The 18228-nt window shown below is 41.1% G+C and overlaps 1 protein-coding gene across 1 annotated transcript in view; it reads left to right on the forward strand.

Annotated features, from left to right (window-relative positions):
* MBTPS1 (membrane bound transcription factor peptidase, site 1) overlaps positions 1-18228 on the forward strand; it is a 76805-nt gene that overhangs the window by 48525 nt on the left and 10052 nt on the right. The window contains exons 18-20 of the mRNA XM_067471017.1: positions 2710-2787; positions 5968-6108; positions 16394-16525. Of these exons, the coding sequence (XP_067327118.1) occupies positions 2710-2787; positions 5968-6108; positions 16394-16525 (351 nt within the window). The remainder of the gene's footprint in view (positions 1-2709; positions 2788-5967; positions 6109-16393; positions 16526-18228) is intronic.

Genomic DNA, 18228 nt, shown 5'->3' on the forward strand with positions numbered 1-18228 from the left:
AAAATTAAAAAAAGAAGGGGGAAATGTAGTGCTTGTCTTATGTATAAACTTTTTTCAGAGGTATAACACCCCCATTTATTTATTTATTTATTTGATGCATTTATTAACCGCCATTCTCAGCCCTTTAGGGCGACTCATGGCGGTGTACACACACATAAAAGACACTTTACAAAGAGGCAATTACAACAACATATAAACTACACAACAATTACAAAGCTACACTAAAAATCCGCTTCGTCTTATAGTGGAATCATAGCCAATCTCATATTCCTTGTTCCATTCCAGTCATCTTTACCACATTATTATAGCACTTAATTAAATGCCTTCTCGAACAGCCATGTCTTAAGGCTTTTTCAGAAGGACATAAGGGAGGGCGCCTGTCTGATGTCTGCAGGGAGAGTGTTCCACAGCCGGGGGGCCACCACCGAGAAGGCCCTCTCCCTCGTCCCCGCCAGACGTGCCTGTGAGGCAGGCGGGATCGAGAGAAGGACCTCCCCAGACGATCTCAAGGTTCTCGTGGGCTCGTAGGCCAAGATGCGGTCCGAAAGGTATTTTGGGCCGGAACCGTTTAGGGCTTTGTAGGCCAAAACCAGCACCTTAAATTGGGTCCGGTAGCAAATCGGCAGCCAATGGAGCTGGGACAACAAGGGCGTTGTGTGCTCCCTGCTACCCGCTCCAGTTAGTATCTTGTTCATGCCCAGCATTATTTTTTAGACTTCAATTACATTTGGCCCAGCCATAGATTTTAAATGTGCACTGTATTTTGTTTAATGTTTATGCTATTTGTGTATGAAATTTATTTTAATTGCTTTGTATTGTGTCCGTTATTGCTTGTATTGATGTATTGTGGGCTCGGCCTCATGTAAGCCACACCGAGTCCCTTGGGGAGATGGTTTGCCTTAAGGAGGCATGTTCTAGTATTGGAGGGAAAGCTAGAAGGCTAGGATTGGTTAGGAAGATGGGGGCAGAACCTAAGTGATCTGAAGGAAAAAAGTGACTTTTAAACTGAGGCTTGAGTTCTCCGTTTGCCAGTTTAGAGTTGGAGCTTGGAACGGGTGTTAGTGAGCAGTTTGAGGTTTTGAAGAAAAACTTTGTGTCAGGCTTTAGTTTAGTATTCAGAGTAGTTATAGAGAAGTATAGCTAGAATACTGTGTGGAGCAGAACCCTGCCAGTGGTCTGTTCTTTTCCTAAGGAAGGCTAGTTCAGGTTTTGGCTAGATTCCTAAAGGGGATTTTTGTGGGAGTTACTTTCAGAGATTCACTTCCTGAAGTAATCTTCTGTGTTGTAACTTTTAAGACTTGCAACCCAGAAGTTTTTAAGATCTCTTCTCAAACGTAACCACAAGCTTTGTATGCCAGAATTTTACTGAAACCAATAAGCATTTGTACCTGAATTATTCAAGCCTGTTCAATAAAAGTTCTTGTTATTTTTATCAACTTATACCAGCCTCAGTGTGAATACCTTTGTGGTCAAAGTGTTATTCAAGTCAGCTCTTAACAGCCTCAAAGAAAACTCTAGTGACACAGAGTGGGTCACAGAACAACCTCTCAATAATACCTCAGCCTGTTTATTAGTAATATGGTGGCAGCGGAAATCTTTTAAAGAATCATTTTAAAGTCTCTTAGTTCCAGTGGTTCCCAATACCTAACTTTTAAATATTCAGTTGGTCCAACAACCATACTCCCTTTATAGTTTGGTGAGCTAGTCTGTAGTGGTGGTGTCATCGTTATAATTTGGTAGGCTGCTGTGTGGTCATTATAATTTGGATGAGCAGCGGTGTGATCGTTATAATTTGGTGAGCAGCGGTGTGATTCTTTAAAATTTGGTGAAGCAGTGTTGGGATTCTTAGTATTGAATAAAGTAACCTACTTTTCCCCATGGTTCGTTATATACATCTTCAAAGTAATGATATGTATGCGCAGGGAGCATACAACTCCTCTGCTGTACCAGCTCCACTGGCTACCGATTAGCTACCGAGCCCAATTCAAAGTGCTGGCTTTGACCTTTAAAGCCCTAAACGGTTCTGGCCCTACATACCTATCCGAACGTATCTCGGCCTATCAGCCCACCAGGACCCTAAGATCTTCAGGAGAAGCCCTTCTCTCCATCCCGCCTGCTTCACAAGTGCGGCTTGCGGGAACGAGAGATAGGGCCTTTTCTGTGGTGGCCCCCCGGCTTTGGAATGCCCTCCCTACTGAAATAAGATCAGCCACCTCGCTAATGGCATTTCGGAAAAAACTGAAAACTTGGATGTTCGAGCAAGTTTTCAACTAATTCCGATGTGATGATGTTTTGATCATGGACTAGCAATCAAGGATAACGAATTGGATTACGACTTTAACTATGAGATGTTCCGGTCTGTATTGGTGGCCCAATACTATGTATGTATATGTATGTATTTTTATATTTTATTTTATATTTTTAAAGTGAATATTGTATTTTTAAATATGTTGTAAACCGTAATGAGTCGCCGCACAGGCTGAGATATTAGCGGTATACAAGTGTACTAAATAAATAAATAAATAAATATGTCCTGCCTAGGAAACTGGAAGTCAACAGAGCAGACTGGGGGAGGGGGGGGGGAGCAAAGGCACCATTACATTGCATCATATCTTGACCAAAATATGTGACATCTGCAATGCAGTTGTGGGAAAATACAATTTAAAAAATGCAATCAGAACCAGTGAAACTCCTCTCTTTGTTTCCCAGTGAACTACGCCTCAGGATGCAGTATTGCGAAGTTTCCAGAAGATGGCATTGTAATTGCGCAGACTTTTAAGGATCAAGGTACAGAATGCCTGCATTTCATTTTATATCCTTCTAGGTATGAGTATACTTCTCGATTTGCCACTACTGCTAGAGAAGGAAAACAGATAGAAATCCTTGAAATGTATGTACGGTTCAGGCCCATTCAATTAATTCATTATTCTGTGGTGTAGCTAAATCTATAGCTCTTGTTGACAGAGGCAGCCATGGCTGTCTTCCATATGTACAGAACAAAGGAACCGACTTTCTCACTTTCTATTTGACATCTGCTCTGGCCGTTGTAGACTTTGTGGTAGAGCGTTCTGAACTCCACCAGTGATGGAATTAAACCAGACTTGGCACACAGAACTCCCATGACCAACAGAAAATTACTCTAAAGGTCTGGTGAGCATTTCCCTTGAGTTTGGGAGTTGTAGTTCACCTGCATCCAGAGAGCACTGTAAATTCAAACAATGATAGATCTGGCCCAAACTTGGTGTGAATACTCAATATGCCCAAATGTGAACATTGGTGAAGTTTGGGGGAAATAGACCTTGACGTTTGGGAGTTGTAGTTACTGGGACTTGTAGTTCACCTACAATCAAAGAGCAGTCTGAACCCCACCAATGATAGAATTGGGCCAGACTTCCAACACTGAACCCCCATAACCAACAGAAAATACTGTGTTTTCTGATGGTCTTTGGCGACCCCTCTGACCCCTCCTTGTGACCCCCCTCCCCCCACAACTGTTCATCATTTAGTTGAGAGTGACCAGATGTGGCCTGCTTTTCTCCATTTCTTCCTTCTAGATATGTGGAAGGAAAAATCTTTTTGGTTGCCTTTGCTTTAGTCAGCTTCACAACCCACTGAACTGTCTTTATAAAAGCATTGTGGTTCCTTTTAATTCACAGTCTGCAGCAGGGATCCTCAAACTGTTTAAGCAGAGGGCCAGGTCACAGTCCCTCAAACTGTTGGAGGGCCGGATTATAATTTGAATATACCATGAATGAATGCCTATGCACACTGCACATATCTTATTTGTAGTGCAAAAAACCCCACTTAAAAACAATACAATAATTAAAATGAAGAACAATTTTAACAAATATAAACTTAGTAGTATTTCAATGGCAAGCGTGGGCCTGCTTTTGGCTGATGAGATAGGATTGTTGTTGTTGTGTGCTTTCAAGTCATTTCAGATTTAGGTTGACCCTGAGCAAGGGCCGGGTAAACGACCTTGGAGGGCCGTCTCCAATCCCCGGGCCTTAGGTTGAGGACTTCTGGTGTACAGGTTTGGACCAACAACAACCAGTTTTAAAGGGAAACAGATGCTTTGGATTTCTTTTTCTAGGACCAGAGAAGGGAGTGGGAAGGATGCAAGCCCAAAAGGAGGATAGTGCTGTTAGTCATCCGGCAACTTCTGATTGCACAATATTATTGGCAATCGACTGAAACGGGCCGTGGTTCGCCCACTCCTGACAAAGGTCTCCCTTGACTCCACGGTGCTGAACAATTTCAGACCAATCTCCCTTTTTTGGGTAAGGTGCTGTAGTGGGTGGTTGCCTCCCAGCTTTCAAGATGACAACAACTACCTAGATCAGTCACAGTCTAGTTTCAGGCCTGGCCATGGCACCAAGACGGCCTTGGTCGCCTTGGTGGATGACCTCCGTAGAGAGCTGGACAGGGGGAGTGTGGCCCTGTTGGTTCTCTTGGACATCTCAGCGGCTTTCGATACCATCGATCATGGTATCCTTCTGGGTCGACTCTCTGGGATGGGTCTCGGGGGCACGGTTTTGTCGTGGCTCCGGTCCTTCCTGGAGGGACGATCCCAGATGGTGAAGCTGGGAGATGCCTGCTCGGACCCCTGGCTTTTGACCTGTGGAGTCCCGCAATGCTCTATTCTGTCTCCCATGTTTTTTAACATCTACATGAAACCGCTGGGAGAGGTCATCCGGAGTTTTGGAGTTAGGTGCCACCTCTATGCAGATGACACACAACTCTAGTACTCATTTCCACCCAACTCCAAGGAGGCCTCTCGGGTGCTGGACGAGTGCCTGGCCGCTGTGTCTATCTGGATGAGGAGGAACAAGCTGAAGATCAGTCCCGACAAGACAGAGGTCCTCCTGGTCGATCGCAAATCTGATCAGGGTATAGGGTGGCAACCCGTGTTGGACGGGGTTACACTCCCCCTGAAGCCACAGGTCCACAGTTTGGGAGTCCTCTTGGATTCATCGCTTACATTTGAGGCTCAGGCGGTGTCTGGGAGGGCTTTTGCACAATTGAGACTTGTGTGCCAACTGCGACCGTACCTCGCAAAGGCTGATCTGGCCGATGTGGTCCATGCCTTAGTCACCTCTAGATTGGACTACTGTAATGCGCTCTACGTGGGGCCGCCCTTGAAAACGGCTCAGAAATTTCAACTGGTCCAACGGGCAGCGGCCAGGATGTTAACTGGTGCCCCTTACAGAGAGAGCTCAACCCTCCTGTTCGAGGAGCCTTTGGGGCGAATGCCGAGCCTCAAGGAATTGTGGGAGTTGAAGTCCACCACACCTGGAGGGCCGAAGGTTCCTGACCCCTGCCCTAAACGGTTTGGGACCATCCTACCTGCATGACCGCATCTCCGTTTATGAACCTACGCGCTCACTTCGTTCATCCGTAGAGGCCCTGCTCGTGATTCCCCCTGCGTCGCAGGCACATCTGGTGGGGACGTGAGACAGAGCCTTTTCTGTGGTGGCCCCCCGACTCTGGAATACCCTCCCCAGAGATCTTAGACAGGCCCCTACGTTGGCAGTCTTTAGAGAGAACTTGAAGACCTGGCTATTCCGATGTGCCTTTCCAGAATAGGAAAACTCCAACAACAAGTCCCAGAAGCACTTTAGTAGAAATTAAGATTGATAGCACACTGCACTTACCCTATAATCCTACATATCACCTGTCACATCAGCACTTTTAATCTGTACCCATTACTCTGGCCCGGCCCAGTTTTATTGTGTCTTGGTGTATTGTTTTATTGCTTGTTGTTTTATATTGCTTTAACTGTTTTTGATTTGCTTTAGGTTGTGTATTGTTACGCTGTTTTTTTGAGACCTTGGCCTTTGTAAGCCCCATCGAGTCCTTCGGGAAATGCTAGCGGGGTACAAATAAAGATAATAATAATAATAATAATAATAATAATAATAATAATAATAATGTTGATATAGAACCTACTTCCTCCTCTTCTTGTAGGCCTTGAAGTTCTGAAGCAGGAAACGGCAATCATCGAGAACGTCCCCATTTTGGGCCTTTTCCAAGTTCCTTCGGAAGGGGGAGGCAGAATAGTTTTGTATGGCGACTCAAACTGCTTGGATGACAGTCACAGGCAAAAAGGTATGTGTGTAATGTGCAAAGCGGACTCTCAACACACTATGTAACATGATTTTTGTTACTGGGTTTTAAATATCGCTTTGCACATTTAAAACTGGACAACGTTTTTAACAAGGAGACACTATGAATTTATATTTATTGATTTGTTTAGTTTTTATTATATGTTATGCTTTTAATTACCGTATATACTCGAGTATAAGTCGACCCGAATATAAGCCGATGCACCCAATTTTACCACAAAAAAACTGGGAAAACTGTTTGACAGTTGATAGTAATAATAATAGAGTAAAATAATAAATGTATAATAATAATAATAATAATAGAGTAAAATAATGGAAACATAATAACAACAGTAATAATAGAGTAAAATAATAAATCTATATCTATAAATTTCCTCCTGGCGTCCAACGAGGAAACAAAACTCTAAAACCCCTCCACAAAACTCTACCAAAATTGCCATGCCCCAAGAACAACCCACTAGGTACAAACTAATCCACTCAGAAAACAAAACCGCACAACAACAACCACAAAAAACGGCAGAACAACTGAGCATGCGCACTGGCGCAAACTCCCCGGCGCGCGCGCACACACATGGCCCCTCACACACACCCCCGCGCGGCACACACGCGCGCGCGCGCGCCCTGTCCTCCACTCAAAAAAACCCCCAAAGAAACAGCAGACACCCCAAAAATCCACACAAGGGAAGAGCTACCCTTACAGCATTGAGAGCCAAGTGCGTGCGAGCTTCCTCCCTCACGGCAGCATACTCGGGAGCCTATCCCGCACACATGGCCACACACATACACACAACTTCGCCTTCCCCTTGCTCTTTGCTTTTTTCTTTTAAAGGTGAGGCAAGCAGGCGCAAAAGAGGCATTTCTTCCTGACGGTTGTGTGTGAGTGAGAGAGGGGGGAAGGAAACTCCCTGCAAGGCTTGCAAGCCCTCCTCCTTTCTCCCTTCAGGCAGCTTCCTCTCCTTCTCATTCCTCCTCCTCCTGCCTCTTTCCTTCTCTCCCTCGCTCCTTCCCCTTGAACTTCCCAGGCGATCTCCATGGCGCCATGACCCCTTTCCCTTCACCTTCCTCCTTGCATGCTGTGGCAACGGAGGAAAGAGAGAAAGGAAGAAGGGGGGAAAGAAAGAAGGAAGCATGGGAAAGGGGAGAGCGCGCCTTGCACAGCCCGGGGGGGTAGAGAGAGAGAGGGAGAGGGAGAGGTAGAGAGAGAGGTAGAGAGAGGGGGAGAGGTAGAGAGAGAGAGAGGTAGAGAGAGAGGTAGAGAGAGAGAGGTAGAGAGAGAGAGAGAGAGGTAGAGAAAGAGAGGTAGAGAGAGAGAGGTGGGGGGGTGGGGGGAGAGAGACGGCGTTTTCCATAGACACCTCCAAAGTCATGTGGCCACTGGCATGACTGCATGGAGCGCCCTTACCTTCCTGCCAGAGTGGTATCTATTGCTCTACTCACATTTGCATGTTTTTGAACTGCTGTATGAATTGAAAATCATTCTATCTATCTATCTTTTACAACTTGGCAACATACACATGTTGGCAGAGCAACAGTGGCCGCATATGGGTGTGTGGAGTTGTGAAAATATAGTGGAATTAATGCACATGCAAGATCATCCCCACAATAACCCCTCAAGACATGCACTCCACCAGAGCCACTTATTTCCCACGTGACTGTGTGTATTTGAGGGGAGAGTTGAGGAAATATAGTAAAATTAACATCCATGTAGGTATTCTCCACAACTTCCTTTCAACATAGACATTGCCATATTATCCACACCCATATGTGTATGCGCGTGTGTGTGCATGCACTATATCTCCTCCCAAAGAAAGGAGACAAAGAGGGAGGGAAGGTTGGCCACAACAACGCGTGGCGGGTACAGCTAGTGTAATAATAATAGTATAAGCTGAGGGTGGGAAATGCAGCAGCTACAGGTAAATTTCAAAATTTCAATATAGATATAAATAAAATTACATTAATTGAGGCATCAGGAGGTTAAATGTTTTTGAATATTTACACTGAATATTTATTTTGAATATTTAAACTGAAATGTAAGACTCCCCAACTCTGATTAAACCATTATTCTAACCTTCTTCAATGTAAATGTGCTTAAGTATCCTTTCAATAATAATAGAGGAAAATCATAAATGTTATAATAATAGTAATAATAATAATAATAATAATAATAGAGTAAAATAATGGAAACATAATAAGAACAGTAATAATAGAGTACAATGATAAATGTAGTAATAATAATAGAGTAAAATAATAAATGTATAATAATAATAATAGAGTAAAATAATGGAAACATAATAAGAACAGTAATAATAGAGTAAAATAATAAATGTAATAATAATAATAATAATAATAGAGTAAAATAATAAATGTATAATAATAATAATAATAGAATAAAATAATGGAAACATAATAAGAACAGTAATAATAGAGTACAATGATAAATGTAGTAATAATAATAAAGTAAAATAATAAATGTATAATAATAATAATAATAATAATAGAGTAAAATAATGGAAACATAATAAGAACAGTAATAATAGAGTAAAATAATAAATGTATAATAATAATAATAATAATAGGGTAAAATAATGGAAACATAATAACAACAATAATAATAGAGTAAAATAATAATTGTAATAATAATAATAATAATAATAGAGTACAATGATAAATGTAGTAATAATAATAGAGTAAAATAATAAATATATAATAATAATAGTAATAATAATAAAAACAACAATGAGTAAAATAATAAATAACCTTGACTCGAGTATAAGCCAAGGCGGACTTTTTCAGCCTACAAAAAGGGATGAAAATCTAGGCTTATACTCGAGTATATACAGTATATTTATGATATTGTAAACATTGAATGTTACCCTATTAACTGCCTTCAATCGCCTACGGGCTGAGAAAAGGGGTATACAAATACAGTAAATAAAATAAAATAAATAAAATGTCATTTCCTAATTGGTTCTATCTTAAAAGCATGGGAAAAGTTTATTAAACTGGAAAAACCTGGTTTTTGCGGTCTGCACAAAGGTTTAAAATGGCTTATTTACATTAAGGAAAATTACAAACAGTGCCTAGACTGAAGGAAATATAGACTACTGTCAGCCACAAAAACCAAGTTTCTGGAGGGGAATTCCAGACAAGAATCAATCAAGGCCAGCTAAAACCTCCAAACAAAGGATTCCCCCAGGCAGCAATCAGCCAGGCTTTGAAGCTGCAAGGTTATTCAATGCTAATTAAGGTGGCCATTTGCAGCATTCACACTTGCTTCAAGCAGACAAGAGTTCTCCCACCCAGGATATGACTCCACAGACATACTCCATTTGCCTAGTTTCCAACAGACCTCACAATCTCTGAGGATGCCTGCCATAGATGCAGGCGAAACGTCAGGAGAGAATGCTTCTGGAACTTGGCCATACAGCCCGGAAAACTCACAGCAACCTAGTGATTTCTGAAGCTTTAGAGAGTAACGTTTCATCTCTTCTTTAATTGTTCTGCCTTACTTCTCTTTGAGCACAAATGTGCTAAAGAGAACATTTAATATGGCTGCTGGAAAATCCATTTTAATATTCCGTTCATTTCATTTCCTAATACCTTTCTCTAGATCGGTGGTTATAAAATCTCTGTCTGTAAAGACTATTTTGTTTTAACTTGATCCCTTGGCTTTGTAATGTGTGTAATTTTGCTCCCTGTTAAGTAGGTATAGGCTATAATTCAGTTTAACCACAGTTATAATTTGGGTATGCGTGACACAATTGTAGGCTGACCGATTGCTGTGTATTTATGTGAAAGCATAACTCGGTCATAATGTCAGCGCACAGCTGGACCTTGAAGATCGGTGATTTCACTGACTTTAGTAATCCTTCACCAGTAGAAAGTACCATATATACTCGAGTATAAGCCGACCCGAATATAAGCCGAGGCACCTAATTTTACCGCAAAAAACTGGGAAAATGGATTGACTCGAGAATAAGCCGAGGGTGGAAAATGCAGCAGCTACTAGTAAATTTCAAAATAAAAATAGATACCAATAAAATTGTATTAATTTAAGCATTAGTAGGTTAAATGTTTTTGAATATTTACATAAAACTGTAATTCAAGATAAGACCGTCCAACTCTGATTAAACCATTATTCTAACCTGCTTCAATGTAAATATGCTTACATGTCCTCCAATAATAATAAACAGAGTAAAATAATAATAATAATAGAGTAAATTAATAAATGTGCCAATAACAATAATAAATAGAGTAAAATGATAAATGTAACAACAAGAGAGAGAATTTACCAAATTTGAAGAAATGATTAGCCAAAGGGGGAGTAAAGAAGGAAAAGAAAGAACAAAAGGTATAACAAGTGATATCTACAAAATGCTGTTGGAAGGGGTCCAGGAGGAGGACCACCTTAAAAGAATGTGGGAGTTAGATTGTAATAAAGTAATACACCCACAAAACTGGAAAGGAATGTGGAATATGCGTATATTAAAAAATATGTCAATAAGAATAAAAGAGAACTATTACAAAGTGGTGTGGAGATGGTACCTCACACCAATCAGATTAAATCAAATGGACAAGAAACATTCTAAGCAGTGCTGGAGGGGCTGTCAAGAAACTGGCACATATATACACATGTGGTGGTCTTGCAAATATGTTCAAAAATTTTGGGAAAATGTATTTCAAGAAATAAGAAGAATCACCCAAATAGAGAAAACAGGAACACCGGAGATAGCACTGCTTTCATTTATTGACAATGTTAAAATACCAAAAGAACTAAAAGAATTAATTGCCAATCTGGTAACAGCAGCAAGATTATTAATAGCTAAAAAATGGAAAGAAGGAGGGGAGTGCCAATTGGAAGAGTGGTATAGGGAGATTTGAGACATCGCAATAAACGATAAACTGATAGGAAACATTCAGGTTAAAAGAGGATTATCAAAAAAAGATGATTTTGGGAAGATTTGGGGGAAATTGATAGAATATGTATATATAGAAGGTAAGGGGACCAAACCTGTAATAGAAACAACTGATTTTTGGAAATAAGTATTGTAATTGGCTGGTCGGGGGTGAAGGGTTAGCACTGGGTGATTGGATGTAATGAAGCAGGAGAATGAAATATTATAGGTATCAAGACACATGTTCTGTACAATTGTTAATGGAAAGTGATAAGTATAAGAATGTTTAAATACCGAATATGTTAAAGCTACAATAAAAAAACATTATTACAAAAAAGTAGTACAGTTGGCTCCCCTGTATCCATGGATTCAATTTTCTATGGCCTGCAAATATTACAAAAATAAAATCTTAAAAGTAAAAAAAACAACAACAACAACAATAATAATAGAGTAAAATAATAAATGTAATAATAACAAAAATAATAAATAATAAATTTAATAATAATAGAGTAAAATAATAAATGTAACGATAACAATAATAAATAGAGTAAAATAATAAATGTAATAACAACAGTAATAAAATAATAAATATAATAATAGAGTAAAATAATAAATGTAACAATAAAAATAATAAATAGAGTAAAATAATAAATGTAATAATAACAACAATAATAAAATAATCAATATAATAATAGAGTAAAATAATAAATGTAATAATAACAATAATAAATAGAGTAAAATAATAAATGTAATCTTCTTCAATGTAAATATGCTTACATGTCCTCCAATAATAATAAATAGAGTAAAATAATAATAATAATAATAGAGTAAAATAATAAATGTAACAATAATAATAATAAATAGAGTAAAATAATAAATATAATAATAACAACAATAATAAAATAATAAATATAATAATAATAGAGTAAAATAATAAATGTAACAATAATAAATAGAATAAAATAATAAATATAATAATAACAATAATAAAATAATTAATATAATAATAGAGTAAAAGAATAAATGTAATAATAATAATAATAATAAATAGAATAAAATAATAAATGTGATAATAACAACAATAATAAAATAATATATGTAATAATAATAATAATAATAATAACAACAACAACAACAAAGTAAAATAATAAATAATTTTGACTCGAGTATAAGCCAGGGGAGACTTTTTCAGTTTAAAAAAAGGACTGAAAAACTAGGCTTATACTCGAGTATATAGACTATTTCTTTATGGAGACATAGTGATTGTGGTATCCTTCTCTGTATTTGGATAATTTGTACTTGGATAACAAATAACACAGTCTATGGTTTAATCTGTTCACACTAAGCAACCAGAAGTATTGGGTTGCTGTTTCATCTGGCTCGATGAAACACTGTCAGGGACGCTTGAAAGTTTGTTCCAAATTGAATCCTGAGATTATTTTTTTAATGTGAATAACTTCTATTTTTCACTAATTTCCATTTTATGGAAATATATATAGATATGTGGGCAAAATATATAGATCTGTGTTTTTTCAGCAAGTACAATGTTGTATTGCAAGGAGAGGCAGAAAATACATTTATTGTTATTGTTATTATTATTAGTACTCAAGATACCATGTTATAACTTAGCACGGAAAGTCTCTCTTTTTCTAGAAAGTATCATCTTCCAATGCAACTGCTGCAAATAATAATAATAATAATAATAATAGTTATTATTTTACTGGCACAAAAACACAGTATGTCACAGCAAATGAGATCTATATGCTGGATTTCATATCACAAAATCACAGGTCGAACACTTCCCAAAGTCTAGGACTGTGTGATGTATTTTCGAATGATGCGCAGATCCAAGTCAGGTGGCCTTTTGCAGTTGACAGATCGTGATTTTGTCAATATTTATGGTTTTCAAATGCTGGCTGAGATCTTTTGGCACGGCACCCAGTGTGCCAATGACCACTGGGACCACCTGGACTGGTTTATGCCAGAGCCTTTGCAGTTTGATTTTGAGGTCCTGATAATGGCTGAGTTTTTCCTGTTGTTTTTCCTCAATGCGACTGTCACCTGATATGTCACCTGGTATAGTTATTATTATTATTATTATTATTATTATTATTATTATTGACACAAAAGCACAGTATGTCACAGCAAATGAGATCTATATGCTGGATTTCGTATCACAAAATCACAAGTTGAACACTTCCCAAGCGTCTAGGACTGATTATCATTATTATTATTATTATTATCTATATATATAAATCTGTTAGGTTGGTTCAACCGGACAGCAAAACTCCACAACCCCCCTACGAAACTTAACCAAAATTCCCATGCCCATAACACAACCCACAAGGTACAAACATATCTCCTCAAAATGAAAAACAACACAACAACACACTCACAAAACGGCAAAACAACTGAGCATGCGCATTGGTGCCCAGCCGCAAGTTCCCTGCGGCGCGCACACAGCCTTCCGACCAACGTTCCCTCCTCAGAAGCCATGCCCACTCCAAGCCCCGCTGCGCCGCTTCCTGCACACACACACCCCCTGCCGCACGCACACACACAACCCCACGCTCCATCACTCCCCCCGCCACCGCACACACACACGCAACCCCACGCTCCATCACTCCCCTCGCCGCCGCACACACACACGCAACCCCACGCTCCATCACTCCCCCCGCCGCCGCACACACACAACCCCATGCTCCATCACTCCCCCCGCCACCGCACACACACACGCAACCCCACTCCCCACACCACCGCACACACACATGCAACCCCAGGCTCCATCATTCCCCCCGCTGCCACACACACACACACAACCCCACACTCCATCACTCCCCCCACCACCACACACACACACGCAACCCCACGCTCTATCACTCCCCCCGCCGCCGCACACACACACGCAACCCCACGCTCCATCACTCCCTCCGCCGCCACACACACGCAACCTCACTCCCCCCCACCGCCGCACACACACACGCAACCCCACGCTCCATCACTCCCCCTGCCGCCGCACACACACGCGCAACCCCACGCTCCATCACTCCCCCGCCGCCGCACACACACACACGCAACCCCACTCCCCCCACCGCCGCACACACACATGCAACCCCAGGCTCCATCATTCCCCCCGCCGCCGCACACACACACGCACACACACAACCCCACGCTACATCACTCCCCCGCCGCCACACACACACACGCAACCCCACGCTCCATCACTCCCTCCGCCGCCACACACGCGCAACCCCACTCCCCCCACCGCCGCACACACAAATGCAACCCCACGTTCCATCACTCCCCCCGCCGCCGCACACACACACGCAACCCCACTCCCCCCGCCACCGCACGCACACATGCAACCCCAGGCTCCATCATTCCCCCCGCCGCTGCACACACATAATAGTCCAGATATCTACCTCAACTTTGATAAGTTTTACTATAGGCCACAGCAACGCGTGGCAGGGCACAGCTAGTTATATATAAAATCTTCCAGTCAAATAGAAGCCCTCGTTGGTAGAAATGGTTAAATCATTGTGCCGGCAGGACTGCTGTCTGACAGGTCAGCGGTTCGAATCTGCTGAGAGCGGGTTGAGCTCCCTCTGTCAGCTCCAGCTCCCTATGCAGGGACATTAGAGAAGCCTTCCACAAGGATGGTAAAACATCAAACATCCAGGCGTCCCCTGGGCAACAGCCTTGCAGACAACCAATTCTCTCACAACAGAAGCGACTTGCAGTTTCTCAAGTCACTCCTGACATGAAAAAAAGCTAAATAAAAGACAAGACATGGCAGAGGAGACTGTGCTGGGCCGTTGTGTAAAGGTAGTTTTTTGTCAGAGGATTAACTGAAATATTTCTGTAACTACAACTTGCTTTTGAAACCTTCAAAAAGCTACTTGCATCGAGGTTTTGCCAGTATGCAATTTAAATCCAATGCAACTACTCAAATATAAATTCTTTAATTGACTCATATGACTCATAAGTACATATTGAGATGGACACATGTTCTAAGTATTGTGGAGATCAAAATGTCTTTTGCCTCTAGAGAAAAATGGTGCATTTTTGGGTTTTTCAAAAAAAGTAACAGTCAAATAGGACAGCTTTGATTGTTCCATCAGATTGGATTTCTCGGTCCAAAATGGACACGTTGCCTCCTCCTGCTGTGGCATCGGTGGGCTTAGCTGTGTTTAAAATTCCTCACATATATGATTTATAAATCCTAAAAATGTGTCTGACCTCTGTGCAAAAAAATCAAAGGTGAGTCTTTCGGTGACATTGGGATTATAGAGATTAACTCCCATTCCCAGCCCACAGAACCATGCTGTCTGGGAATGGGAAGAAAATGTCTTTGAACTGTGTTTTAGAGAATAATGCGACAGCAGAAGCCTTGTTCCAGAAACAGAGGTTACGTTCAGATCTGACTTGTTTACCTAGGGGGAAATATGAACGCGCCCGTATATAATTATACCTAAAGCATTCCATCTGAACATTAGGAAGAACTTCCTGACAGTGAGATTTGTTCAGCAGTGGAACTCTCTGCCCAGGAGTGAGAACAAGCCCTATGAGGAGCGGCTTAGGGAACTGGGCATGTTTAGCCTGAAGAAGAGAAGGCTGAGAGGAGATATGATAGCCATGTATAAATATGTGAGAGGAAGCCACAGGGAGGAGGGAGCAAGCTTGTTTTCTGCTTCCCTGGAGACTAGGACGCGGAACAATGGCTTCAAACTACAAGAGAGGAGATTCCATCTGAACATGAGGAAGAACTTCCTGACTGTGAGAGCCGTTCAGCAGTGGAACTCTCTGCCCCGGAGTGTGGTGGAGGCTCCTTCTTTGGAAGCTTTTAAGCAGAGGCTGGATGGCCATTTGTCAGGGGTGATTTGAATGCAACATTCCTGCTTCTTGGCAGAATGGGGTTGGACTGGATGGCCCATGAGGTCTCTTCCAACTCTTTGATTCTATGATTCCATGAAACTACAAGAGAGGAGATTCCATCTGAACACGAGGAAGAACTTCCTGACTGTGAGAGCCGTTCAGCAGTGGAACTCTCTGCCCCGGAGTGTGGTGGAGGCTCCTTCTTTGGAAGCTTTTAAGCAGAGGCTGGATGGCCATTTGTCAGGGGTGATTTGAATGCAATATTCCTGCTTCTTGGCAGAATGGGGTTGGACTGGATGGCCCATGAGGTCTCTTCCAACTCTTTGATTCTATGATTCTATGATTCTATGATTCTATGATTCTATGATTCTATGATTCTATGATTCTATGATTCTATGATTCTATGATTCTATGATTCTATGAATGGGGTTGGACTGGATGGCCCATGAGGTCTCTTCCAACACAGTGATTCTAACTCCTTTTGGCTTAAATCCTTAGATTGCTTTTGGCTGCTTGATGCCCTCCTTCAATACACATCCTACGGTGTGATGCCTCCGAGTCTCAGCCATTCGGAAAACAGACAACGGCCTCCGACGGGGGCAGGCTATACTCTTCCGGAGCGAATGGAAGGTGATTTTAATTCACTATTATAATTGTGGTCATAGATGGTAAGGCGGTGGGAATGACCTCCATTAGATGGGTTGATGGTTACGTAAGTGAGAAAGAGAAGGCTTTAGTGGCCGGAATCACTAGGGCGTTGTCTATGGCCATGTTCTAGCACAGTGGTTCTCAACCTTCCTAATGCCATGACCCCTTAATACAGTTCCTCATGTTGTGGTGACCCCCAACCATAAAATTATTTTTGTTGCTACTTCATAACTGTGACTTTGCTCCTCTTATGAGTCGTCATGTAAATACCACATATGCAGGATGTATTTTATTCACTGGACGAAATTTGGCACAAAAACCCAAAACACCGAAATTTGAATACTGGTGGGGTGGGGGGTTGATTTTGTCATTTGGGAGTTATAGTTTATAGTTATAGTTGCTGGGATTTATAGTTTACCTAGAATCAAGGAGCATTCTGAACTCCACCAACGATGGCATTGAACCAAACTTGGCACACAGAACTCCCATGACTAACAGAAAATACTGGAAGGGTTTGGTGGGCGTTGACCTTGAGTTTTGAAGTTGTAGTTCACCTACACCCAGAGAGCACTGTAGACTCAATGATGGATCTGGACCAAACTTGGCACTCTTCCCTGTGGCTTCCTCTCACATATTTATACATGGCTATCATATCTCCTCTCAGCCTTCTCTTCTTCAGGCTAAACATGCCCAGCTCCTTAAGCCGCTCCTCATAGGACTTGTTCTCCAGACCCTTGATCATTTTAATCCCTCCTCTGGACACATTCCAGCTTGTCAATATCTCTCTAATTGTGGTGCCCAGAATTGGACACAATCTTCCAGGTGTGGTCTAACTAAAGCAGAATAGAGGGGTAGTATTACTTCCCTAGATCTAGACACTATGATGCAGGCCAAAATCCCATTGGCTTTTTTTGCCGCCACATCACATTGTTGGCTCATGTTGGCTCACTTGCCTCAAGCAGACAAGAGTTCTTTCTCCCACCCTGGTCATTATTCCACAGATATCTAAACTCCATTTGCCTAGGTCCAAGAGACTTCTAAACCTCTGAGGATGCCTGCCATAGATGTGGGTGAAATGTCAGGAGAGAATGCTTCTGGAATATAGCTATACAGCCCAGAAAACTCACAGCAATCCATCACCAATTGCCACTCCGGGCTAGAGTGAAGAGAGAGGGAGCCAGGGGACAGTTCCGCCTTGTCTCCTGTGCTATATTAATAATATAACGTAATATAATATATTGTATATACATATAATATTTATAATATTACTTATCATAATTAATTAATTATAATACAAATATATGGCATGAAATATTACTAATAATATTACAATATAATGACATAATACAATATAGTAATATTTAATACTGATATTTTACTATGCTAATAATATAATACATTGTATGTATATATATCCTGTAAGCTGCTCAGAGTCCCCTTTGGAGTGAGAAGGGCGGCATATAAATGTCATAAATGGTTCACCTCTGAATCAATCCCCTCAACCAGTTCTATTTCCAAAGTCTTGAAACGTGATGTCTGGATTTTGGAATGGACATGTGTTATTGATTTATCAGTTAGTACCTCGATTGGGAAATCTGGGGGAAGGAGGCCAAAGCCTTTGCAGTTTTGCTTTAACAAAGGCCACGAGTGATAGGTGAGAATGTGCTATCTGTTTTGATTGTTTT

This window comes from Anolis sagrei, chromosome 8 (genome assembly GCF_037176765.1).
Source record: "Anolis sagrei isolate rAnoSag1 chromosome 8, rAnoSag1.mat, whole genome shotgun sequence".
NCBI lineage: Eukaryota > Metazoa > Chordata > Lepidosauria > Squamata > Dactyloidae > Anolis > Anolis sagrei.